We start from the raw sequence: 27,450 nt of genomic DNA, 5'->3' as shown, positions 1-27,450 counted from the left end.
AAGTACCTGGCTGGCCATGGAAAATAAAGAAGCAAACGCTGGATTTAGTGTGTACATGCATGTAATAACATTACTGCTACATCATTTTACAGCAGCCATGATGTTCAAAATCCAAGGCCTGGAAACCCTTACGTACTACAGATGAATGCAAGTGGGGTCAAGAAAGGCCAGAAAGTCAGAGTGAACCGACTGGGCAACCATAAGGATATGAAAGTAGCCACCAAGGTTTTCAGCAGGTGGTTTATGTCTTCGGTAAGAGCAAGTTTGAGTCACTAAAGATAAGAAGAACCCCGCCAGTACTGTTTATCCAGCTTTACACAAGAGCTAACATGAAATTTAAATGATGACTCTTGCAGGACGGAGGAATCGGTGTCCCTGAATCTGCCAAACTCTGACGCTGTAGTCTTCATCAGCCACGTTGTTTCTCAGTTAAAGGATAAACTCTTGTCGGCGGGGGAAGGAAAGGGAGGTTTGCAAAAACCTTTCAGCCAAATACAATAGAAGAGGAGTAAAGTTTACAAAGTCTTTAAGGGATAGTTCAACATTTTGGCAAATTCACCTATTGCTCTAATCCCTATAGTCATAGGAGTAGGTTCATTACCTTTAATTATTGGTGCATGTTGTTTTGAGATCCACGGGCTGCTCAGCGAACACAATGGAGGTGAACAGTACAGGTCCCCTATCCCTCATCAAACTCATCAAATACACAATCCAACAACTCCAAAACAATCTCATGGACAAGTTGTGACCTGCACATTCACCACGCTACAAAATAATTATGTATAATTATGTAACATTACGACGCATGAAGCAAATACTTGGAACTACTTGTGCTTCTGAAATCACTCCGCCTGGCCGTTGTGTCTGGAATGTAGTTCCGGCTACAACTCCATCTCGCCATGATACTTTATTATTTCATAGCGTGGCGAATGTGCAGGTCACAACTTGTCCACAAGAGCGTTTTGGAGTTGTTTGATTGTGTATTTGATGGGTTTGATGAGTGACAGAGGACCTGTACCGTTCACCTCCATTGTGTTCACTGAGCAGCTCGCGTCTCTGCACCACGGATCTCAAAACAACATGCACCGATAATTAAAGAATTTAATGAACCTACTGCTATGACTATAGGGATTATGGCAATAGGCGAATTGGCCAAAATGTTGAACTATCCCTTTAAGTGCTCAAACAGCAGTAAAATATCACTTTGGATGGCTGCTGGTGAGAAGAATATCCAAGAGCCTGGTAACAGAATCACAAAGCCTGAAGGAAAACTGGCACAGATGAACCGCGGCAAGACCCAGGCAACATGTTGAAGGATCTGGATTTTAAAATCCAAACAAGCGACTCGAAGGAACTACCACCTGCCACTAAAAAATCCATGTCCCTTTACCATCTATCTATTAAATATGGAGGACAGCTGCTCTGATGACAGGGCGAAGAGGTAAAATAAATGTACAGCATGTAACCAAAGCTGTCAGGAGTTATGTAATCCACAATGGGCCGACCATGACAAGGGTAAAAAGGCAAGTCTATATATTTAGAGGCTGGCTTCAAAAGAGTACTGTGTGTGTTTATTCAGAGCGTTTGTATGCAGCAAAGAAACTCTGTGAAAAGAAGAAAGAAGAGAAATTTCAAATTAAAGAGAAGTTGATCTAAAATTTCCTCATACGATGTGAATCATTTATGAAAAGTAAAGAGGAGGGGGTCTGTGATTACATAAAGAACATACTGACATTTAACTGCTGTGTGTCGACGAAGGAAGACAGATTTTACACTGCTTCTTCTATCTGAATACGGATAATAATATTAGAGCCGACTATTTATTCTATTTGTGTCGCCAGGGTTTCTGCAGTATTCACCAAACTAGATTGAAACATTTCATTAGCACATAATGCAATTTACTGCTCTTTTCATCCTTCTATGGACAATGAGGTTTTATATGGTTGAATGAACAATAAGGTCTGTTTTTCAACAACAACATTAGTTTCTTTACATGTATCACATTTTGTCTGTTTTGTCTGTCTGCAGTTAATGTGTTGACAAAATATTTGATCCTGTGAGTTATTAATAAAAGTGAATTTAAACTGACACTCACTCATTATGAGTCGATGAGCTCATGAGCACATTTCACTGTGTCAATATATATTTAACTTTTAGTTTAGGTCTCTGAAAGGCTTCAGTCTGGTACAAAATCATCTCATAATTAACATTACTGCTTGTAGCCAGCAAGGGAAAAAGAGCTTCAGTCCATTAGTAATGGAAAAGACTTGACGCTTATTCAGACTTTTTGACACAGCCAAAGGTTTTTCTGTTTGAGGGAACAGATTCAAAAGCTTTTTAGGACTTTTTCAGAGCTGCAGGTTTCCTGACTGCTTGTTGCATAGTGGCAGAAATCAGCTTTACCAACAAAGAGTCAGAGTAATTACACATTCAAGGAATTTGACTCTGGTTTTGAGCAGCTTTTGTTCTATTTACACAAAGCTCCACGAACAATGTGTAGGATGAAGTATTTACTCAGAAATATGCAGATGTATAAGTCTAGACTATATAGACTTTAGATTAGAGGTAATAATAATAACATTATTGGCTTGAAATAAGTAATCAAACACTTTTTTAAAAATAAAAAAAACTTTTATTTAGACAATAAATTATAACAATTTACCTAATTGGAGATTATTACAAAACCTTCTTTTGACATCCGACTTCATCTGGTGAGCTTTTCTAAAAAAAAAAAAAAAAAAATAGTGTTCTGTAAGACAAAAAAAAGTGAAGTAATTAAATTAATTCTGATGATCAATCAATAACATTTAGACATTTTTATGTAACTGATGAGGTCTGTGAGCTCCTGCAGGACGAGTTCAACACCAAGCCCCCGTTGCTGTAATGGATTTCAGAGGGCTCATTACAGCCTCCTGACTGTGTGTGTTATGACATTTCATGCAGTGCTACAGTTGATGAAATAATCAATCTGACATAATGTCCGTCGGATTTATCATCTGATATCGATCAGCTGTCAGTATTTGACTGCTGCGTGGATGTTGTCCAGCTTTGCCTTCGCTCTAATACGGTGTGAAATTGTCATCTCAGCCCTTGAAGCAGACAATGAGCCGATAGAGTCTCATGAGAACCCCCCCACCACCACCACCACCACCTCAGTGACGCAGCCTGTGGTCACTGTTAACTAGGATCTCCTCTCATCTCGTTCCATATCTTTCTGTCTGTCGCACACTTATCTGCTCACTTAAATAACCCTGACATGTGCTCAGACACAAGCTACAGCCACGATATGATAAACTGTGTGTGTGTACAAGATGTACATTATCAACAACTTACTGCGACGACGAGGAGCCAGCCTCGGGTCCGCTGTGTGGAGTCTGCCTTAGCTGTTGGGATCGGAGGTCAGCAGAGAGTGGACGGGTGACCTGCGCCCCGGTGAGAGGAGCTTCGGGGAGGATGTGAACCTCGCTGCGGCCACTGGACTGGACACGACGCGGCCTGGATGAGACAAAACCTCCACGTTAGAGAATCAGATACTTATTTTGGAAAATGTCAACAGCTTGCTGCATTTTTTTTGAGCCCTGCAACACTGAAAGTAACGATCATTTTCATTATTGATAAATCTGCTGATAACCTCCTCACTTAGCGATCAATAAAATGTCAGAAATTCCCAATACATTTTCCAAAGTCCAGGGGGATGTCATTCCCACAAACTTTATGAGGCAACAATGACACAAAACTAGGGATGCACCAATGCATTGGCCGATACTGACGACAGTGGCTGATGTTTTATCTGTTATGTGGCAGTGGCATATTATGCTGACTCAGAGAAGAAGCCTGTTTTTTGTTGTTGTTTTGTTTCTGTTTTCAATTTGTTAAAGTTAAGTGAGCGAAAATGTTGTTTTTTGTGAGATTTCTTGGTATTTTTTTTACACAAAAGAGGATAAACAACTGAGAAAAAGCATCAGCATCGGCCAAATTGTTATTTTAAACATTGGTATTGGTATCAGACCATAATTTCACAATTGGTACATCCCTACATGAAACAGAAAAAAACAGGAACTCCTTAAATTTGAGCGGCTGGAGCCAGTGAACAGTGATCTTATCATAATGACTCGAGTGATTCATCAGTAATTAAAAATGTGTTGATTAGTTGTTGATGTTGTGACTCTAATCTGATGTTATATGGGACGTGAAGGGATTAACAATAAACTGAAATATATTCTGAATTTGTGAAAAGGGCATATTTTTTGATGGATTGCATCAAAAGGGACAAGCCGGTGATGAAAACTCACTCTCACTGAAGGATTTGCTGTTGCTGATTATTTTCCCGTTCAGCTCAGCTGTCGTCAGGAAATGTGGCTCGCTGTACACACAGAGCACAAACACACACACACACACGCTTTACATCGTGATCACACAGCCCCGCAGCACTTTGCGGCGTCTTCAATGTTATATGAGGCGGGGAGGAGGAGGAGGAGGAGGGGCGGGGAGGGTGGGAGGGGGTAAAAGGTCACATGGGTGGATGGTGTGACCATCTCGCAGCCCCGAGGCACGACATGCTCGCAGCGTTCAAACTGAAAAGATGATTTGGCTGTCACTCTCCTCACCTCCCACAGGTTTTTCTTCTCGTTCTGGACACGGCTTTTATTTCTTCAGCCTTGTCAGTGCTGCTGTTGGGTGCGAGAAAATGTTAAAATATGTGGAGTGAGACATAAAAGACACATCACATTCCACGAGTCCATAACAATTTCATAGTTTTTCATATAGTTTTTTTAAATATACAGGACCACCAGCTTGTCTGTTCCTTTCGTGGTACATTTACAGTAAAAACAGTGAAACACAGTGCGGTCAATAAAACCACTCATGTATGGACCCCCCCCTCCCTCCTCCTCCTCCTCCTCCTCCACTCCAGCAACTTCCTGCTCACTTAGCAGCATCACATGATTTTCAGATGTGACCTAAGCTAGCCTAAGAGTTAATCCTTGCAGCGTGTGGGAACGGAGCCAGACGTACAATGTGGTCCTGTGCACTCTCCTCTCCGGCGCGGACCTCCTCCTGTGGAAGCAGCTGCCGGCGGCGCTGTTATCAGTGTGTGGTCTGTGGTTCTCTGAAATCACCCCTCGCAGCTCTCTGACGAGGGACCTGAGCTCCCGGGCGGGGCTCTCCTGCTGCCTCTTTGACTTCAGCGGCCAGAGGAGGAGAGACGGGGAGAAGGACAATGTCAGGGCAGAGCCGTGGAGATGTTAATATCATCATCATTAGCGTGTATTTGAACAGAAAAGTGAAGAAATGCAGGACTTCACAGCAAACACACATGCAATAGTGGGACAAAATAAACCAATAAACCAAAACCCTAATTTTACTGCCGCATTGAAATGATTTACACTTTGGTTTCTCTCCATCCCGCAGGAATGTAAGGCTGTGTGTGTTTTTGATTTAAAGGCTGAGCAGATGTGCTGAGCTCGTGTCTGAGTTGCCAAATAAACAACGAATCGCTCGGCGCACTTGACGGGCTGGAACCGCGCTGAGATAAGCAAGACACGGGGGGAGTTTCTGACTGCACCTTGATCTGAGTGTTGAAGGCATGCTGGGTAGAGGGTGGAGTAGTGATCGCTGATGGAGTCAGTGGGTCCAGGTGTGGCGGAGGTACGTTCACAGCTGTGCGCACGTTTTGACCTTGGAGTTCCTATGGAAAAGGGAAAAAATCGGTTCCAACTTTGTTAAAGGATGCTCAGTCAGAGTGAGTCTAAGACATCACTGTAACACATCCAAGAGGCACTTAGTAAAGCTTCTGAATAAAACATGTGTGCACTTTTACATACATAAACAACTGTATACAAGGCGGTTAACCTCTATTCACTGAGATGGAAAAAAAAAAAAAAAAGCTACCTTCAGGTCGAGGGCATGTCGCAGTTTCAGACGATAAAACTCCTGCTCACGCAGCTGGATGAATTCTTGACAGTCTGTGAAGCTCTCTGTCATCTTTGGGAAGATAGAAAAGTATTTGGAACGACAACACAGAGATGGAGACAAACAGAGGCAGGACACGGCTGATAAGTTTATTTTTTATAAAACCTTAATCTATAAACTTAAATAGTTTGTTTTGTTCCAGAGCTGGATAACAGCTGTTCGGGACCCCATCAAGATGATAGTGAACCAAGCTATTGACAGTAAAATGTTATGAGTATATGAGTATTATGAGGATAATGTTGGTATTTCTGTTCTTCTTAAAATAACACATTCTTTGACCATTTCTATGCTTTTATTAGACAGTGGGCAGCAGACAGAAGATTAAGACCAGTGACAGAGATGGAAAATGAAATGTAAATAGATGTGAACCAGGGACAGTGCAGTTCATGGACTGCACTGCCTTAAGTCCACTAAGGGACCAAGAAGACCATATACTTTTGAAAACAAAATGTGGTTTATATGAATTCTTATTTATTATTTCAAATTTATTCTTTTGGCTATTTCATTGATAGATGCAGTGAGGATAGACAGGAAGTGGTCAGTAAATTATCCGAGTTGAACCAACAGCTTTAGGACTCAGCAAGGACAGAAGAATAAAAATTTATTGCGTGGTGGATGAGCGGTTGGAATCCACCACGCAATAAATGTTTATTCTTCTTCATAAAAAAGTTTCGATAAGCCTTCATATAAATGTGTACTGTCCACTATTCTCAAAAGAGACTATTGACTGCCTTCTCTAAACCCATTTGCTGGCTGAAATAAAGGCGTAACAAGGTAAATAAATGAGTGCCACCTTGTGAAGGATTGACTCCAGTTGGCCGATCCGGTCTCTTAATTGTTGGTCTTTGGAGCGAAGGGTCTGCAGCTCGTTGGCAAGTTGTTTCTTCTCCTCCTTCACAAAGGTGAGCTCTTGGAGCTGACGCTGGCTCTCCAGGCTCTGGTAGCGCTTCTCCTGAGCATTGAGAACAAAAGGCATAAAGAAAATGTTTAAAATGTATTTAATATTTTGGTTTTTGTGGGAATGAGCAAAGAAGTCTCGGTGGAGCAATTTGGAAGTAATAGAAAACTCTACACAGCTGCTGTGTTTTGAAAGCTCTGAAACAGTTTAGTTTTCTCTATTAGTTTTGCTGGTGATTAAAGACATTAGAGTGATGCATGATGTGAATGACTAACTTCTGAGCAGCAGCTGAGACACAGCCAAGTCCTCTGACCAAGTATTCACGAAACAACATGAGAAAGTTTGCAATATAAACACGAGGTTCTCTTGCTTCCAAATTTTTTTTAAATAAATTTGACATTTGAAGGAAAACTATAATCACATTTATATTTTAAGTTATGAAATATGACAAAAATTGAAAAAACTAAAATCCAAGGATCAGTTAGTTCCCAAACAAACCCAAACAAGCCAAAAGCTCTAAATCTAATTTGATAAGGGAGAAGCAGGTGAATGATCCACACCTGGTGCAGCTTCTCCACGGCCTCCTCCAGGTGTTGGATTCTGCCCTGCAGAGAGTCGACCTGCTCTCTTCTGGCAGTGATTTCCATCTGCATGTCCATGGCTACTTGGAGGCCTGAGATGGAGACAAATCCACAAGACAAATGGAAATAAAGAGCAAAGACGCACATAAGATATAAGGAGTATAGATCACAGAGCTTTAATCTTGGGCGTTCTCCATGTCGGCTGAGGACGATATATGACATTAGCAGTTTCGTTGAACTACACTTATCATTGTGTAAGTTCCCTAGATTTCATTATGATCCAAAGTGAATCACTGTTATCTTTCCGCCTCATCACAGATTGGACGTAAATCGGAGGAATGTCGACGCTTCTTTCGACATGAGATGTTTTAATTAAGTCGCGGTTTAAATAATGACGGGGGATCTAACCGTGTCCGTCGGCTCCTTCCAGGGTCTTCAGAGTGCTCCTGGCCTGGTCCAGCTCGTCGTGAGCGTTCCTCAGCTGACTCTGGAGCCTCAGCACCACACCCTCGCGCTCCTCGGTCCGACAGCTGTGGAGCCGCTGCAGTTCCTTGTGCTCCTCTGAAATCATGCCCACAAAAACACATGTTTTACATCCACCGCAAGACATGCACTTTAACAACTAAGAAAACACGGGGCAACAATGGAAGGGCTTGGTTGACAATGCAAACATACCAAACACGGCCCTTTGTTTTTCTAACGCAGCGGGACAAGGAGATCATTTGATTTGGCAAAAAACCGTGAGAGCAGCTGAGCTCTTTCTAGAAACGGTATCGCAGGAAGTCAGAATTCCTGGTGAATGAAAGGCCACACAAAAGTAACACAAACCCTGAAGACCAGGGTTGGTTTCTTGACTTTATACAATACAGCGAAAATCTATATGGAATACTACATTGCATGGTTATTAATGAACAAATGTACTTTATGATCCATGTGAACAAGGAGGTTTCCATTCCTTTCATATCGTGGTTTGAAAAAGAAAAAGAAAACCTGACTGTATTATGACTAATGGGATTTGCATGATCACAGCATAAGTTATTTGAAATAAGTTTGAAATGTTAAACTTAGATAATATCCACGGATGTTTTTTTCTCACTTTGATTCTTTCTTATTTAAAGGGCAAACATTTTGGCAAATTGGCCCATTGCCATAATCCCTATAGTCTTTACTACCTTTAATTGTCGGTGCAAGCTCTGCAAAACGCTCTGGTGGACAAGTTGTTACCTGCACATTCACCACGCTATGAGATAATTACAGGAACGTTACAAGACGTTACAGTTGTTTTAGAGGTCATTCATGCAAAACCGCTGATGCACGTCCCCGTTGGCAGTTGACAGTTTTTCAGCAGTCTCTGCATTTGCCTCGAAGACAACTCGGTCTTGTAACGTTCCGTTATTATCTCATAGCGTGGTGAATGTGCAGGTAACGAACCTACTCCTAAAACTATAGGGATTATGGCAATGGGCCAATTTGCCAAAATGTTGAACTATCCCTTTAATCATAACTGATTAATTCGAAGAACCGGGTGTTCTTTCTGAATGCTACAAGAGAGGAGGAATACCCATATGAGAAAACTTTGCTCGAAACTGATATTAAAAAAGCATTTCCACCTGATTTCACCTGCTGAGCTTTGACCTATTTTCTTTGTTTAAGTAGATTAAGTGTAGAGAGGTTTTTCGTGTCCCAGGGGTGATACACATTCGGTCGAGCTCGACTCACTGGTGAGGGTGAGTAACTGGAGGCGCAGAATCTCCAGCTGGGCGGCGAGGTGCTGTTTCTCCAGAGCTTCCTCCTGGACACGTTGGCACTGTTCGGCCACAGAGGCCTGCAGCAGCCGCCTGTCGTGCTCTGCGGTGGCCTGGTCCGACTTGCTTTTGTCTAACTCAACCTGAGCAGTGTATGGCACAAGAGGGAGGAAGAGGGACAAGAGTTTCAAAAGGAAGTGATGCAAATCACTGATGTAGAAAAGTGTGTGGTGTGCGGGCAGAGGAGAAAAAGTGAACGAACTAAAGGAAAGTTACTTCAGTCGTGTTTTTTTTTTGTTTCTGACCCTGAGCTGCTGATTCTCCAGCTTGTGCTGGTTTAGCTGGTTGCTGAGGAGGCTGTTCTCCTGGTGGAGGTTGTCGATGGTGCGGCTGTGCATCTGGGCGCTGCTGTCCGTCTGCAGCCTGAGCATCGCTATCAGCTGGTCTTGGTCATCCAGCTTCAGCTTCAGCGTCTCTCCCTCTGCATGCAGGGCCTGGCACCGACTCTCAGCCTCGTGCAACCAGGACAGATGCTGGAACAATCAGTTCAGCTTTGTTTCAATGAGCCCTCAAAACAGATGATTACCGGTACTTGTTTTCACAATTAATCCCGGTATTAATTAAATAATCATAAAGATTCTTAAATACCAACACTTTCCAATAAAGATTATGTCGGAACTCGGAACCATATCGGCAGATGTGCGCCAAAGTAAAGGTAAATGCACAGATACTGGTCCATTTAACCGTTTGCCATTCAACGTAACACTGAATTTAAATGTTATTGTGTCATTTGCAATAAAAAAGAATGACAAAAATAAACTTAAACATGGTATTGATGACAATTAATGACTTGAATATTTCAAACACTTCCCCTGGGGGATTTTCAGCTTAAAGCAGAAGTAAGCGGAATATTTGTGTTAAAGGGGACATATTATGCAAAACTCACTTTTTCATTGCTTTAGTATGTGTATTTGTGCCTCCTCACCCCTTAAACGTAAGTTTTGACAACTACGTCAACATTTTGTAAACTGCTATAGTCTGAAAATGTGTCTCTTAACAAGCCGTTTTAATTTCACCAGGCTTATTACATCACAAGCCGGGTGATGTGAATATTCAAGCCCTCGCTCCCATGGTTACCTCAGCTACCAGAGCGAAGATTCTAAACCGACCGTTTAGAGCAGGGCTGTGAAACTGGTGTGTAGAGAACCCAGCTGTGCTCAATCTTTTGGTTTTTCTGACCAAAGCATGTTACTAACATTACTTTTAGACATCAAGGTACCATGTCAAGAAGCAGAAATTAGCATATGTCCCCTTTAATATAGGTCTTAAATAGTTATATCTTCCGACAGCAATCACTTATATAGAGTGTTTGGTCTGAAACACGGGTCTGTCAGTCACTCTGCTCTGCTGTAAGCCGAGGAGAAAACTTTCCTTGTATCCTACAACCTTTATCCAATGAGGAGAGAGAACGGCACAAAGGGGCGGTCCTCTCTGTGTGTGCAGCCAAGGGATGCGCGTGAATGTGGTGACGTAGGGACGAGGGCGGGGACTGCTAACTCCATCGGCTGACAAGAAGTTAGCCAAAACGACCGGATCGCTTACTTCTGCTTTAACTATGCTACATTTTTTATGTCTCTGGCCTGAAAACAAACCTTGCAAGATCGGGGCTGCCCCCCGTAACCCATAATCTCTTGTTTATGACAGATTAAACTACACAAATATACACGTCGTAACATATGATATATAACGTTATCTACCGCTCTATTGATTTCCTTCTCTTCGGCTTCATTGTAAACAAATGCACATGGCCAGGAGGAGGGTTAGCTAAACGGCGGAAAAGTGGCCGGACTTGCATAGTTCTTCTCTAATAGATAGCCTACTTATAATAGATAATATTTTAGTAATGTAATTATATTTTGACTATATTTGATTTTACACATTCAAAGTGTTGTGAAATCATTTTATGCACAATAATCGTGATAATTGTAATAATAAACGTGATTATTTATCTGATAATAATCGTACCAAGAAAATCTATGATCATGACATCCCTAGTGCAGAGATAAATGATTCCTTGCCTGCTGGGCTTCGTGCTGCCTGAGCTGGAGCTCTTTGTCTTTGTCTCGCAAGAGTTCTTGGGATTTCCTCCCCTCCTGATCCAGCAGGGACTGGAGGCCGTTCTTCTCCTCCCTACTTCTGTGAAGCTGCTCCCTGGCCTCCTCCAGCCGTCCTCTGAGGGCCCTCACCTCCACCTGGAGCTCACACTGCTGCCGCTCACCGCACCTCTGGAGGATGAAGCACAGGGAGGGGGAGGAGGTGGGGGGGGGCACAGTGAGCTGACTGTACTTAACAGGAGAAAAAAATAATAATCTTCTGACAAAAGTGTAGAAATGTGATCTCAGAGATGGTAGAGAAGCTGGCGTGACATTTCATCCTGTGTTATTCTTCAACGGTTGGCTAACAAAGCATGGCCCGTGTTTGAGGAAACCCATCTGAGCAGAAGACGGAGGCAGTGACGCAGTGTAGTAACTTACATGTTAAAATGTCACCAAAATGAACACGCTCCTTGGACTTTAGAACAAATTTTTAACAAACAAATTTCAAATGAACCGAGAGATCAACAAGTAACTTCAGCTTATAGTTTACTACAATAGGTTTCTGTGTCTTTGCAGGAAACATTTTTACACCAATGCCACTAAGGTCCTATAAAGGTTCATATTCATTTATATATATAACCTCAGAGGGAAAAAAAAACACACACATCAACATAACAACATCTAGGCCCTGTTTTTAAACCCCAACCTAATAATGTTGTCACACACCTTTGGAGTAAATGGGTTAATTTGTCCAGAGAAGTCTGTCATTTGGTTGTCTCATGTGACATAAGTCACAAAATTGCCGCCTCCCACTGAGAATAGATGCACTGCAGACATTATTAGGACAGGCACTTAGTGGATAATCCTGTGCCAGTAAAGCCCACCCCCTAAACAGAGCCTCCATTTTTATGAGTGGACTCCACATCTTAAGCTCTTCAAATCACTCCATCATAATTAAACTGCAAAGAACTTAAATATAATTGAGTTAAAACATGAAAAGTCAATGTGAAACTTCAGGTTCACACTTTAAACTGTGGTCTTTAATATAAACATGCAACCATACAAGGACTTTAGGTAGGGCAATGACAGAAAGAAAGAAAATGCTGGTCTCATATTCATGGTTCAAGGCTGCACCTTGAGTTGGCCTAGCTGGGACTGAAGCTCCTCCGCCTGCTGTGAACATCGCTCTCTCTCTCTTTGAGCCTCCACCAGCTGAGACTGGGCCTGAAGGAGCTGCTGCTCCAGACAACAAACCTGTTACGTCACAGATGATATTCACAGAGAATATGTTAGTTTTCACTCTGGTATAACAGAAGAGTCAGTATTTTCTTTACAAGACAGTGTTGCTTCATCACATGCCTTACAAACGTGAGCTCACAAGGTGGTTCTTGTGTTTGTCTTGTGTTTGACTAAGCTTGGTTAATCTTTAAATTTAACAGCCTCACTACGCTGTTGCTTACATTGCAGCTCATAATATTATGGTGGATTCTTCCGTACCTTATCTTTATGGCTGTACAGGATTGACTCAAGTTCACTGACTTGACACCGGTGCAATTTCGTCTGTCCCTCTACAAGTTTCCTGCACACAGAAATCAGATTTTTTAGAAAATTCAGCAATACCTTATCTTTTAAGTCAGTAAGACTTCAAACTCCCTCAAATCAAAACAGGCCTGAAATGACTTGGGAACAGCACTTACTTCAGCATCTCCAACTTCACACTTAAGCTGACTCCGTTGTATTTTGACAAGCTCAGTTTGTCAGTCAACAGCACCATCTCCTGGCCAAGACTTGCAATCAGGTCTTCCATTCTGAGACACATCAGTGAGTCAAGTTACTATACTTTTTATACTTAAAGGCATTTTTCTAATTCGTTCTCTGGGTTCAAGGGAACAAAGTAAATACTGACTAATACTAATACTGACAGGCATTTTCTCTCATCTAAGAAGTGGAGATCTGGTTTAAATGCCGACAAAAGTGACAAAATACTCAACCAATTACCAAAATAAATTTAAAATTTTGTTCTGGCTATATGATTAATCTTCTAATCACTGCAGCTCTACATTAAATTACCTTAGTTGTTGCTCATTTACTCCCCTGTGGTCTTCATTGCCCATATGTTCAATTGATTGCTATAAAACAGATGAAAGGGTTAGGGTTAGGTCTAACTCAGACAAAATAGGGGAAACAGTCTGAACATTAACTGGCATCTAGCACTTACCACAAAAAGTCTCTCCTGTAGCTTTTCTGTCACATTGTTAAAATCCTCATTTAAATTAGCAGCTGTGGACAGCTGTGTTGAGCCGGCGTGGACTTTTGAACTTGTGATGGAGCCGTCCCCATGTTGTTTCTCGTGTGACAACAACAGTGAAGAGTATGTCTCCTTCATAATCTGCTCCAGTGTCTCTACTTTCCTGTTAAGCGCCGACGCTTCGTCCTCCGTGTCCTGCTGCTTCTGGTCCGCGGCCCTTTTGATGTTTTGGAGCTCCTCCAACATGCGCAGCATCTGTTCCATCTGATCGACGTGCTTCCTCGAATCCTTCACTCTACAAATAAAAAGATCTGCAGGTCAAAGGGATTTTTACACACTTAAGTCACTGAGGTAAAACTGCATCAGTGTGTTCACCTGAGGTCGGACAGGACATCCTTCTCCGTTTGGACTTTATGGAGCTTTGTCTGCAGGTCCGTGATGGCTCTGTCAAAAGTGAATTTCCCCCGTTCATGTTGATCCTGTGTCGCTGTCTGAGAAGATAATAAATCACACAGAGAAAGCATTACAAATTCAGTCATTCAGACGGCATCAAACTAAGAAGATTCTTGGCTGAAACACATTTATAGACCTTGCTGAGCTGCAAGTCAGACAGTTGTTGAAGACAGTCGTCAACCTCCTTTTCAGGAGGGATGATTTGCCCGTGAGCCACCTCCTGGTTTAAACGATCCACACCACAGACCAGAGGTGGAGTCACTGCCTGATGGCGGGTTGGAAGGATGGTCAATACCTCGCTTGGATCGTCTAAAAAAAGAGCACAGAAGCTTTAACATATACAGTACACAGTGTATGTTGTCATTGTTAATGTTTGGAGTAACAAGTCTGAATTCAACAGCATTTGCTTTCATTTAGATTCAAACTTGTCTTACATGAGACCACCTACATAATCGATATGAACATTCAGCATTTACATGAACCATTCAGAGTGGGTGGTTTCTGACTGCTGCTACTGTACATAAATAATATTTTGGGTTACTATATTGTGGGTGCTTATACTCACCGTGGCTGTGGCAGCTTTGTTCAGGTGAGCTGTTGACACCATATGTGCAGCAAAACTTCTCCAAGGCTTCTTTGGTGGCGTGTTCCACCTCTTCTTGAAGTCTTTGGGTTTCCTTGGTTCTCCTGTCGAGCTCCTCACTGTCAGGTAATAAAAGGTTATGCTATGCAAGAAATTTTATTCGAGCAATTGATGTTATTGTATCGTATTTGTATTCCAAGTACAGTACTTTGATGTTGTTGTTTTGTTCTTGCTTGGACTATGCATTATTGTTTGAATTTTACAAAGTCTGTCATTAATGTCATATTAAATGCTTTGAGTTTCTTTATATATCTCTTGGGAACATGTTGGAAAGATATTATCTCATTTCAGACTAAGAATCAAACTCTAAGGCTCACATCAGGTTTGTCATTTCTAAAATACAGCTAAAGGGCAGCCATTTCCCTTTATGAGCGTCACAGCAAGACTAATGGACTCTTTTATATCCGACAATCTATATCATTTTAATGTCTGCTATTAGGTCTGCCCAAAGAATCAGTTCATTGATTCAAAACTCTACAGCCTGAGTGCTGGTTGTCTGTAAGTTTCTATATAAAACCATCCATGTTTTAAAATTATTTTACTCTCCTCCAATCTCTTAACCTAGACGGCCTGTCAGGACTTCTGGCACACATTTGTTAGTCGATAAATGCAGGACAAAACAAAACCGCTCCAAGTTGTTAGAATAGTATGGGCAGGTAAAGATCATGTCTTTGCAACTACTTTCAGCTCCATCCAGCACAGTGATATCACATTTTACACATAAATTTACAAGAGTTCGTGCTCCTGAAGAGAAAGCTTTATGAGCCTCAACTGATTTATCAGTGGCACCACTTTTAGTCACCTCTCCTTTTCCTGCTATTTGAGTTGAGCTGAATTAATTAATTGAAAGAGCATTAAATTAGAGATCTTTATCCTTATGACATGCAACAGGCTTACATTATACACTACCATTTGGTTTGCATAAGAAACAGTGCTCTGGTAGCAAATTCTGTTAAACTCAACTCTCTTCTGTGTTTACCTTCAAATTTTCATAGCTGCACATGTTGAAGGAAAACGCCTGTTTAAACATCTTATAAAAGCTTTTATTTTACCGTTTTGTCAGTAAGACATTAGTGGTCATGTTTTGTTGTATCCGTTTGTAATAGTTGGATATTTGCTTTTATATAATTTCACCAAAATATTCAGATATTATTTCATCTTTCACACTGTTAAGGTTTTTCTCTTCTGCCTGTCTGTTTTGGGGAGCTTTGCAGAGAGGTTTCTACATGGGTTACACGTTCATACTGCCATTATCATTTATTTTCACCTTATTGTCTGAATGTCAGCTGGGCCAATTGATTTTGTGGATTCATTCATAACTTTTATGACAAATAAAATGATTGCCAACTCTCACTGCATTACACTGTGTGTATCCTGTGTACATGTGATGTACAGAGGATATTGTGTGCTTTTTGATTTTCTATGTCGTTTTTGAGTATTCGTTTTTCATTTACTTTTTTTTCCACTGTATTTTATTGAAAACTCAATGAAAACAATTTGGGGAAAAAAACTCTCTCTGCCTTAAATGGATCGTTAAGTAAGTAGTTAGTTAGGATAAGTAACATTACCTCAGTTCATCCAATGTCAGACTGTTGAATCTCAGCCGAAGAGATGTGTCCTGTGACTCTGCGAGGTAAGAACAGATGACTTGTTCATAGACAAATAATTAATCTGTAATTGTAAAACCTGTTTAACTAAACGAGAAGTAAACAGACTGTTTTTATTTAGAGTTAAAACCTTAAAGTTATCTTACCCGTTGTTCCTGCTGCGGCTGCTGCTTGTGTAGGTTTTCTATGCTGCTTCGTGTGCAAAACGTGAGCGCCATCATTGTTGTAGAGCCTCAAACTCTGAGACCCAGAGGTCTGAATGCCCGACATCTCTATTTACTTTACTAACAAAGTCATTGAGATAAATATGCACAGCCTGGGCTGCACAAAACAACCACTGTGTACTATAACCATGGATAACATAGGCAGCAGCCCAGCAGCTAGCGAGCGATCGTTATTAAACGTAAAGTTTCGTCACCATGGAAACAGCTTCCCGTTGCTAACTCTTGGTTAGCTTGAATCCGATGCATCCTTGCAATAACAGCTCGATAACATTGTCAACCGTCTCCGTCTGTGGCGAAAAACGCAAACAAATCTCGTTATATGACTTGAAATCTATGAAAAATAAACCGAAGACGCCGACAGTTTGAACACCGCTCAACACCCGCATTTTTGCTCCGCTTCGCTGTGACGCAAGCACGCAAGTCAAGACAGACAGGGCGTTCCCCGCGTTGCACCATGGGTAATGTAGTTTACAAGCGTTACAAGCAGTTGTTTGTTTATTCAGGGAGGACGCTCTGCAGCGGGGATCGGGGATCTTGATTTATTTTTTAAATATACATTTGTTGCCTATTATCATTCTCAATATGGAAACATGAAGAACTGAGCGGTGTAATTAAGCTGCAGTGCCGTTATTAATCCTGCACGTCGGCGGATTCTGGCCAAAGGTAAAGACGACGGATAGATAGTTGGTTTATACGCTAGCAGAATAGCTGCGTCGGTTAACGGATGTTATCTTGTGTTTGTGTGAACAGTTCAACTTTTTTGGCATCTGAGGATGTTTTGTTTTTTTCACAGAGGAGTTATGGGGTTATGATAACATTAATAGAATCGATTAATCCAACTTCTTCTAAAAAAAAATATGTGTGTCAATGCGATGGTTGTTTGTCTGACCTAGTTTCTGTTTCCGTTCAGTAGATATTTACATCCATCCAAAACTAATGTCTTTCTGTAATGGGATTTCATTACTGTTGAGTTATCTGCTTCTTCTTTTTTTTTTTGCTTTTATTCGCATTAAATCAGTGTATAGGTTTCTGGGCGCGGTGGGGGTGTTTGTGGGGTTGAAATACGTGCGCTATGTGCAGAGAGAGAGGAGGGGGAGAGAGGAGGTGGGGGGCGGGGGGTTAAAAGGATACCTGATACCCAGTAGGTGTGGTTATGGCGACCATATTTATATGTGCTCGACCCCCCTACTCTATAATGTAGCCAGGGAAGCAGTTGTTGTTGGATTTAAGAGGTTGGATCACGATGCAAAACCAGTGAAATATGTTTTTCTCCAGGATGAGGGATCTTCAGGCTGTTGACAGCTTTCTGCTGAAGGAGCTGAAGTCATGTTGTGCTAAGGAGTACAACTTTCTTCCCAGAGAGACCGGGCTGAAGCTGATGGAGTCGGCTTCCACAGGGGTAACCCACTGACCTACTTTTACATTTTTGGCGGTCTTCGCCTGAATATGGGGTTGCTGAGTGAAATGCATGCTTTTTTCTTTCCCTTTCTTTTTTTTCTCTTTTACTAATGCACATTTAATATGCAATGGTCCATTTTCAGAACCACAGTGGAGTCTCTGCAAAATGCAGAAACGCCAGAGTGGAGGAACTGTGGGGCCTGACCAGTTTCTTTGGCTACAGCGCCCAGACATTCGTTCAAGCTGTCAACTTGCTTGACCGATTCCTCGCCATCATGAAGGTTAGAATTTTTTGTGTAAAGTTATGTTTTGTAAACCCGGTCTACAGCAGTGCAACAGCAACAACGACAACCTTGTTTGACCTTGAATCATGAGACGTTGACTCACACTTATCACTGTTGTGTTAATGTGACAGGTGCAGCCCAAACACTTGCCCTGTATTGGCGTCTGCTGTCTTCACATCGCAGCCAAGATGGTCGAGGAGGAAAGCAATGTCTCACCCACCCATGAACTCATCCGCATCAGCCAAAGCAAGTTTACTGTGTCCGACCTCTGTCGTATGGAGAAGATCATCTCGGAGAAGCTCAGTGTGGATCCTGAGGCGGTGACAGCCTTAACCTTTCTACACCTCTACTACTCGGCCTTCACATCCCTGCCCGCTGGAAGGTAAACATTTCATTTTCTTTTGGTGTTTTTTTGTTGTTGTTGTTACCACTGATGAATTGCTCCAGTTTGCATGGAGTTGGTCAAATCGATTCTGCTTGGCATGAGGTTTATACTGGCGGATCACAGTAGGATTCCCTCTATATTTTAAGGGAGGAGTTCCCAAGCATTGGGAGACTGGAAGCCCAGCTAAAAGCCTGCCTATGCCGGCTTGTTTTCTCTAAAGCAAAAGTAAGAACGGCTCTCAGGGCGACAAATTCTCAGCATAGCAGCCTTCGTTTTTAATTCCAGGTACTTATTAATCTCCATTTGTTTTTGTTTTTCACAGCCATCAGTGCTGGCACTGTCGCTCATTGCTCAGGAGTTTGAAGCTCTCCAGTCCATCGGCTTGTTGAAGATTGTCCAGCAATTCCAAAGATATTTAAAGGTAAAAATTAGTGGGGCTGTGGGGATGCAAAGGCTGCAAAAACTGATTCTTTTCTCAATTCATTAATATTGTTTGTAGTATAAAATGTCGGTATTTAGTGATTATTTGCTATCTCAGGTCATTAGACACTACAGTAATGTCTTGTTTTGTTGAAAGACTTGGCTGCAACTAAAATATGTACATCATAGAAGACTAGGAAATTCAGTTTTGCTTGAAAAAGACTTAAATGATTGATTGATAATTGTGGCTGATACAATTTGTGACTATGAATGAACTCATTGTTGTGTTCCGATAGTGTCTGTCTGATATTAAATTTAGTAGCATTGTGTTATATTACTGACCAAGACTTGATTCTATGTTTCTCTTAACTTTTTTTAAATTTACTGCCAAATTGAAAGATTTTTATAATTCATATTTTGACATACGAATAGCAAGTTGAGCAACATCATAGTTTCGTATGTGCTCATTGTGGTATAGTTCTCTTCCTGTTTTAATATTTCTTTGCTTTGTGTCATGCTCATGTTGAATTTGTAAAATGTGTCACGATGTTGTCACTGTCGAAACAGGTTCACGTGCTGTGTGTGGAAAAATGTGACACATGACTTGTTGATGACGGCGTATTTTTAAGACTGCAGCGTCTCAGATGTTTCCTGTTTGTCGTCTTCACAGATCAGTGACGCTGAGCTGCTCCACTGGAAGGAACTTGTGGCCCAGTGCATGAAAGAGTACCGCTCGAGTGAATGTAACAAACCAGACAACAAGAAGTTGGTTTGGATCGTGTCCCGGAGAACGGCCCAGAATCTCCAGGCCAATCACTTCAGTGTCCCGGGTCTGCCAACTATTCCTGAGGGGAGCTGGGACGAGAGTGAGAGGTTAATAGTCCACCTTTTCCATTTTATCACCATTTTTTATTGTGACCAACGTGGGGATAGTTTCTATTACCTGGTTTCATTATGGATTAGATTCCTGATCAAAACAAAAACCTAAATGTTTTCCATCTTGAACCTCTTATCAGATATGTACTCATTCTTCACTCTTTTTTTTAATCAGCCAAGAACAAAGATGAATATAAAAGTAGCAGCTTCTTGGTGTTTTAATGAACACCACCAGTAGCAGATTAGATCATCTGTAGCTAATTTACACTAAGATTAAAGCTAATGATTATCGTGAAAAAGTTTGGCTTGGTTATTGTGCTCGCTGCAGCAGCTGGTGATTGTAATCAGACAAAGACTGTTCGTAACTCCACTCCTGTATCGCCATAATATTGGGTCACTGTGATTTATCAGGGATTAAGAGAGTGGTAGAGAAATTATCCGATGATCATCTTTTATAATCCCTCAGTAATGCTTTGATTGATCAGTAAAGAAGTGAAATGTGAGGAAAAACACTACCAGAACCAGCCGCTTCTATCGGACAATATTTCTGTCTTACATGAGTATGTGTATTTTTTTATTTATTGTATGTTTTGTGTATGACTGACCTCCTCTTCTCTCACAGTGAGGACTCCTGCGAGGACATGAGCTGCGGAGAAGAGAGTGTCTGTGGCTCGCCAGGAAGTGACGGCGAAGGAGCCTTCTTCCCCTCCTCCTTCCTCAAATGCAGAAAATGATGAGTCCCCTGTTGTGCAGTCAAACGCAGGATGTGTGTTTGTTCTCTGAATTGTAGCTGCTTTAAGATGGTCACCATGTTTTTTGAGCAAACCTGTGTCTCACTTGTCGTTACATATATTTAGTACGCGTGCCAAGTGACAGGTTTTTGATCATTAAGTGCCTGTGTTGAGTCAGTTTAATGTTACTTTTAAAAAAATGTTTATTATTAAACATATCATAATAATGCAAAATGGAAAATTGCAATCTTAATAGGCAGCTTTATAGCAATACATCTGAATGTCTTTTTTCCAACACTTTCTCTCCACGGTTGTTTGTGTCCAAGCTCGACACATTCCAGGAAAACTAGCACAAGGAAGATCTTACTGTTACTGGATCAGTCACGAGGTGAACTCACTGTTGAATACCAGCTACCACTAGAACATCCTCAATTTATTTTTTTTCTTTTCTTTTTACAACAGTTTTTATACTCAGTGCTATACATATATACAGCAAATGTATGTTTACGTACGTACATATACAATTATAATGTGACATATATGACATTGTAGTGTTAAAACCAGACTGTAGATGCATGTGTGCATTGAAATGTGTGACTGAATGGATGTTCGTGTTTACCAAGATAAGCTGAGATAACTGTAAAAAAAAAAAAAAAGAAAGAAAAGCAAAGAAAGTTTAAAAAAAATGTACATAACTTGTAAAAAAGAAGAAAAAAGTTTATGTTTTGTGAATTATGCGACATAATGTGTGTTGTATTTGATATAACGTGAAATATGTTGGAAGGCTCAGAAACAGTTCTTCCAAATAAAAAGAAAATAGTTTTTATCTATCGTGTGTTTTCTCCTTATTTTCACTTTGAACTGGAGTTATATAAGAAAACTGTTCAGCGTTATGGATACAGTCTGTGTTTAGCTACCTATTTAAAGTGAAATATATGACTATCGATCAGTCAAAACAAATCAATTTGAATGTGTCATCCTCTCAGGGAGTAATGGAGGGTGTCTCCCACAGTTTATTCACATTTCATAAACTGAATCAATCAGTTGAACAAATTAATAGATGTATCGATCAAAAAATTAATGGGTGGTTTTTACATGGCAGAGGAAGAGGCTGATATTGTACTTCAGTGATGGAAATTTCTTATAAATGAAAGTGTGTCCAAGCAAATTTCCGTCAGTACGATAAATAGTAATGTTACGACAGTTTGTATAGATTAAATTCAACCTTTATTCCCACACTGTACAGCCTACCCATACATAAGTTTAGTGATGGGGCCATTCAATAATATTATCTATTCTTCTATGTTAAATACATCATGAAATTCTACCAGTGAAAAATCTACTTTGTCACAAATTAGTGATCAGATTATGTAGGTTAGGTAAATTACATGGAGTAAATTTGGGGCCTATTGGGCCCCTGGGAGTCGAGGGCCCAGTTTCAGTTTCAGCCCAGCTGGTGATCCCTCCTGCTGCAACATTTGGGCAAACTTTCTTTTTTCTTTTCTTTTTTTGTGCTTCGCTACCGAGTTATCTGCTATAAAAGAGCATAAAACAGAATTAAACACCTCGTATTTACTTTGCACTCCTGCCTGAAAATGCTCAGATTAAAGATCAGGGGGCACAGGTTAGTGGATTTGACTGTCTGTTCTTCCTGTTTTACAGTAAAGCCTCTCTCTCTCTATCTCTCGTTTTTTCCCTCTTCCATCATCTCTATTTCTATCCCCATTCAATTTATTACTGGACAAGGTTTTCCATTATGCTGAGCGCCGCAGAAGCAATGTGTGCGTCTGTGTGCATGCGTGAGAGAGATAGAAAGAGGTAAGGAGGGGGTTGGGGGTGGGCGGAGGAGGTGGATGCTGCTGCTGCTGCTGGTGCTGGTGGTGTGTCGGTGTGTTGGTGAGTGGGGGCTTGTCTCGTAGCTGGCTGGATGTGTTGACACGCATTTCTCTGCTCCATCTCCTTGATTAAAGCTCTGGAGGGGAGAGTGAGAGTCGCAGGCAGCAGCAGCAGCAGCAGCAGGCGAGTGTGAAGCAGCAGCAGCAGCAGCAGCAGCAGCAGGCGGAGGAATGAGAGTAGATCGAGCCGCGGCATCTTATTCCTCTTCTCCTTCACCACCATGCAGCCGACTACCACCAGCCGTCCATTTTATACGATTATATGAGCCGACGACAACGACAACGAGTGCCGGTGTATGTGTGTGTGTGTCTGTATCCCGCAGGCAGGCAGGCAGCAGCAGCAACAGTGTGCGGTCCATGACCATGATGACAACATTATAATAGGCCAACGCCTCGCTGCTGCAGCTACACACAGGGAATGAAAACGCTCCCAAGATGGTCCGCATCGCCAAGGCCCTGGGTTTGGTTATTCTGTGCGTCGCCGTGCTCATATTGTCGCTCATCAGCTATGTGTCCCTGAGGAAAGACAGCCTCTTCACCTCCTCCAAATATTACATGGGAGGCCCGAGGATTATGTTTCATGCAGGATTTAGGTGAGTGTTTTTTTTTTATTATTATTATTTTAAAGCAGAGATGGTAGGTATAGGTTATGTGGTAAAGGTGCAGATCAGATCAGTGCTGGTGGTGGTGGTAAGAAAAAAATAAAAATGAAAAAAATATAAACAGTGAGGAGTGAGGCCTTTTCTTTTCAGAGCAGGCATGATTCAACCTGGATGTGATGCACTGAGCGTTTTACACATCTGGGGCATATGCTTCCTGTCAATCAAACACTGAGCTGTCCTGAAACCCTGAAGGCAAAGATATTAAGTTATACTTTATAAATGGGTTAACTTATATAAAATAAAAGATTTTAGATATCATTGCTGCCTTATGTGAACCTGTGCATCATTGTCAACATCACATCCAGATTTTGTGGTTCAGGAGACAGTGGTTGAGAGTAACTAAGTACATTTACTCAAGTGCAGTGAAAGGATTACATCAATTAAACCATTTTATTGATATTATGACAAAAAATTACAAAAATGTTATAGTTCCAGTGGCAAATTTGCTGATATGTTATTATTATTTTGAGGCTGGAGCTATTGGATGGACATGACAGGTGTTGTTTCACTTTTATTTGGATTTATAGATAAAACCATTTCTGACTTATCCTTTTGTTTTAATCAAATATTTATAGTTATGGCATTAGTATTTACAGTATTTACATTTTACATAATGGATCTGAATTCTTCCTTCATCACTGTTAGTTTAAAGATGTGTGTTGTTTACACGTGACACATGGCTCAACAGTGATGTAAAAGTACAACTCAAACACTCTGTAAATGCAACATGGAGGCACCTGGATAATTATAATTGGTCAATAGAGGACAAGACCAACATCGACACAAGTTTGGTTCATCTGTTTTCAACATACTGTTGTTTTCAGGTCTCAATTTGCCATGAATTTCCTGGACCCTTCCTTCATCCCATTAACCAACGCGCTGAACGAAGAGCTTCAAGGAAAACCGTCTAAATGGAAGTTCAACAAGACTGCGTTTTATCGGCAGAAGTAAGAGAATTTAATTCCTGCTTTACACTCAAATTGCAGTTCTAAAACACACTTTTTTCAAAACACTACACACAATTCTCTGTATTAGGCACAGTTTTCATGAAGAAAATCTCTCGTTTTCACAAGCAACACAAGTTAGTTTCCCTACTAAGGTGACTCATCACATGGGCAAACACCTGTCACACAGTTTTACAATTAGCAATCAGAGCTTTACAACACATTTATATATCTAATGTATATAGTTTAAAAAAAGCAGAAAAAAAAGTCATTATGATGAATGGAGTAGAAGTGTTTTCCATTCATTATAGTGTTTTACACTGAGCACATCAGTGTTCAACTGGTTCTTATAAATGTCTATGATGGTTTGTGTGTGTCATTTGAGACTAGAATAGCATTTGAGAATAAATAACATTGTTTTGAATGTAAAGTTTCATTTTGCAGGAGAAGTTAGGGGTTTTGCCCATTGCGTGTATGTTTTTGGATTTGTGTGTAGAGTTCTGAGAGTATGAGGCATGCTTCCAGAAAATGTGTGTAAAAAAAGAAAAACTGTAAACATAAATGATGGCTCCGTACTAATGCACTCACTTGTGTATATTTAACTTTGATTGAGATGGATTGAAGTGTTTTTTGTTTTTCCAGGAAAGACATCTTCAGCTTCATCGACATTCCCAACAACTTTTCCCTGACGAAGAACAGCGTGCGCGTCGGCCAGCTGATGCACTTCGACTACTCCAGCCACAAGTACGTCTTCTCCATCAGCAACAACTTCAAATCCCTGCTCCCGGAACTCTCTCCGATCCTCAACAAGCACTACAGCATGTGCGCCGTGGTGGGGAACAGCGGCATCCTGACGGGCAGCCACTGCGGCCCGGAAATCGACCAGGCTGACTTTGTCTTCCGCTGTAACTTCGCCCCCACGGAGGTTTACTCCAAGGACGTGGGCAGGAAGACCAACCTGACCACCTTCAACCCCAGCATCCTGGAGAGGTACTACAACAACCTGCTGACCATCCAAGACAGGAATAATTTCTTCTTGAACCTGAAGAAGCTGGAGGGGGCCATCCTGTGGATCCCCGCCTTCTTCCTCCACACCTCAGCCACAGTGACCAGGACCCTGGTGGACTTCTTTGTGGAGCACAAGGGTCAGCTGAAGGTTGAACTAGCCTGGCCAGGAAACATCATGCATGATGTCAACAAGTAAGTGCACTGATCTTATTGATTATTTGCTAAGTGCAGCGCAGAGCTGTTAGCATTATGGTGCATGTTTTACACAGTGGGAATGTGTCTACCTTTACTTAAGTACAAGACTCTTCCATCACTGGCAATAACCATCAATAAATCGAGGGGCATGTGGAATATAAAACTGTGTTTACCACTGTTTTCAACCACAGTTGGAATGAAAAGTCTGGCTGAGTGACAGAAACCTCTGAAATCAAAAACTTTATTCATGCTGTGCAGAGATACAGCGGTGTTTGTCATAGAGCCGAGGCTGGAGTGTTTCCATTGAACATAATACTTTGGAAATGTCAACAGTGCAGAGTCTCAACCTTCTTTTATCAATGCAACCACATACAAATGATAATGTAATTACAAGTGGTGTTCAGAGCAAAAAAAACATTACACGTCAGGGATTGAAAACGTTTCACATGCTGATTTCAGCCTCTTTTAGGCTCAATATATTGCATTTGGCTACATTTATGCCATCAATAAATATAAAAGACAAAGGCTGGGCATCACTATCACTGCTCAATGCCCAATGCATCAGCTTTAAAGCTACAGAAGAGATTCGTCAGGATATTCCACACTTTGGAAAATTAAGAGTTGTCTGGGTTTCACTGATGCTTATTTGTCTTTTCCCACACAGATACTGGAAGACTAAAAACCTCTCTCCCAAGCGTCTCAGCACTGGAATCCTCATGTACACGCTGGCCTACGCCATGTGCGACGAGATCCATCTGTACGGCTTCTGGCCCTTCGGCTGGGACCCGAACACGGGCAAGGACCTGCCTTACCACTACTACGACAAGAAAGGGACCAAATTCACCACCAAGTGGCAGGAGACTCACCAGCTGCCCAGCGAGTTCAAGCTGCTGTACAAGATGCACAGGGAAGGCGTGACCAAACTCAGTCTGACGCACTGCACTGCTTAGACACACAATGAGTGTTGGATGGTTTAAGAGGTTGACTCCACAGCCCGTGACCCAGATACTACATCAGCTCAGTTCAAAACTTCTGTTGTGACCCCCACATTGCATGATAAGTGTTAAGGCAATTTATGACACCCTCATTCTCCAGACATAGACTCATCACGTCACGCTGCGATTTCACATGAAGATGTCAGGCTCACCCGTGATATCGATCACAGACCCATTCGGTATATTGTTGTGTTCGGTACAGTTAGGATTTTTTTTTTATGCTGCTCAGTTGCTTCCATTAGTTTCCTTTGCATGGCTGCTGGCCGTGGCTAAACAGCTTGAACAAGAACAAACGTCCATTTTAACTGGAGTCCGCAGGGGATATTCAGAGAGTCGAATCTTTCAGTTCTGTTTAATACAGTATTGGTAGATTTATCGCCTTCTACAACAGTATACTGATTCTGTACACTGAAATCACTGCCCAATCTCAGGGAAGGAGTTAGATCAGTGTTTTTTTGTAATCAGATTCAATGCCTCAACAGAGGCGCAGTTCCTGTTTTCAGGCCTTTCCCCCGCCCCCCAAGAGGTGTCAGACAATCTGCACTGCTCTGGAAGATGGTATATGTTTACAAGACTGTAGCCTATATCTCCACATATGTATTATAGAGAGATATATACACATACACACACACATATGATATACTGGTGTGTCTTTTATTCTCTGTCGACGGTATGACTGTCCACTTCAAATTTTGTTGAGATTCTTCAAATTTTTGGAATAACAATCAACATTCCAACAACAAGCCATAAAATTCATGGTCAGGAAGCAGAAAGCATATGTGCTCATTACAATACAGACGAATTTAAGAAAGTGGTATCGGCCTACATTAGGTTCTGAAGCTGAATCGGACATTTTGAAATACCTTCCTATAAGAGTACAAGTCTACAGCCACGCTAGCGGTTACATTCAAGTCGCAGAGTTGCAGTTTTCCAAAACACATAAAAACCCTTCTATCTTTGAATCAACCTAATGACACTTAGGCTACTGCTGGTTTTCTGATTAGTGTGAATGCTGGAAGATAATCAAAGATAATATTTAGTCCTCATGCTGTGGACTAAATATTAATCATAGCCTACAATTAGATTTCAAAAACGCTTTTTTCAACCTGTTTCCTCGGGTTGCTACTCTTCCTGTCCGGTAAGATGGAAATCACATAGTATCTCCTTATAACTCAAATGGGATATTTATATT

General features: G+C 41.3%; 3 protein-coding genes across 3 annotated transcripts; 2 read left to right on the top strand and 1 right to left on the bottom strand.

The window, feature by feature from the left end:
• Window positions 1-3,379: 3,379 nt before the first annotated feature.
• LOC310991945 (uncharacterized protein) lies at window positions 3,380-16,511 on the bottom strand (the record flags this gene model as incomplete). The annotated part of the gene is made up of 21 exons (XM_083979876.1): window positions 3,380-3,495; window positions 4,293-4,363; window positions 5,014-5,180; window positions 5,564-5,686; window positions 5,890-5,982; window positions 6,764-6,922; window positions 7,429-7,541; window positions 7,858-8,010; window positions 9,169-9,337; window positions 9,500-9,727; window positions 11,273-11,479; window positions 12,425-12,544; window positions 12,788-12,869; window positions 12,988-13,098; window positions 13,361-13,419; window positions 13,509-13,833; window positions 13,914-14,029; window positions 14,128-14,300; window positions 14,557-14,693; window positions 16,203-16,260; window positions 16,388-16,511. The coding sequence occupies 21 exons, from the start codon at window positions 16,509-16,511 to the stop codon at window positions 3,380-3,382; spliced, it is 2,904 nt and encodes a 967-aa protein (XP_083836002.1).
• A 1,215-nt stretch (window positions 16,512-17,726) lies between these two features.
• On the top strand, window positions 17,727-21,385 carry LOC310991793 (cyclin-G2-like; the record flags this gene model as incomplete). Its single annotated transcript, XM_083979723.1, has 7 exons — window positions 17,727-17,864; window positions 18,007-18,144; window positions 18,279-18,529; window positions 18,679-18,757; window positions 18,855-18,953; window positions 19,623-19,825; window positions 20,451-21,385. 7 exons carry the CDS (start codon window positions 17,727-17,729, stop codon window positions 20,560-20,562), a joined length of 1,020 nt encoding a protein of 339 aa, XP_083835849.1. The 3' UTR covers window positions 20,563-21,385.
• Window positions 21,386-22,889: 1,504 nt separating this feature from the next.
• LOC310991198 (alpha-N-acetylneuraminate alpha-2,8-sialyltransferase ST8SIA3-like) lies at window positions 22,890-26,213 on the top strand (the record flags this gene model as incomplete). Its single annotated transcript, XM_083978824.1, has 4 exons — window positions 22,890-23,047; window positions 23,941-24,063; window positions 24,703-25,260; window positions 25,928-26,213. The coding sequence occupies 4 exons, from the start codon at window positions 22,890-22,892 to the stop codon at window positions 26,211-26,213; spliced, it is 1,125 nt and encodes a 374-aa protein (XP_083834950.1).
• Window positions 26,214-27,450: the final 1,237 nt, after the last annotated feature.

The sequence above is a fragment of the Trachurus trachurus genome (assembly GCF_905171665.1).
Source record: "Trachurus trachurus genome assembly, chromosome: 9".
NCBI lineage: Eukaryota > Metazoa > Chordata > Actinopteri > Carangiformes > Carangidae > Trachurus > Trachurus trachurus.
The sequence above is the reverse complement of the archived record's forward strand: the minus strand, read 5'-3'. Positions and strand labels throughout refer to the sequence as shown.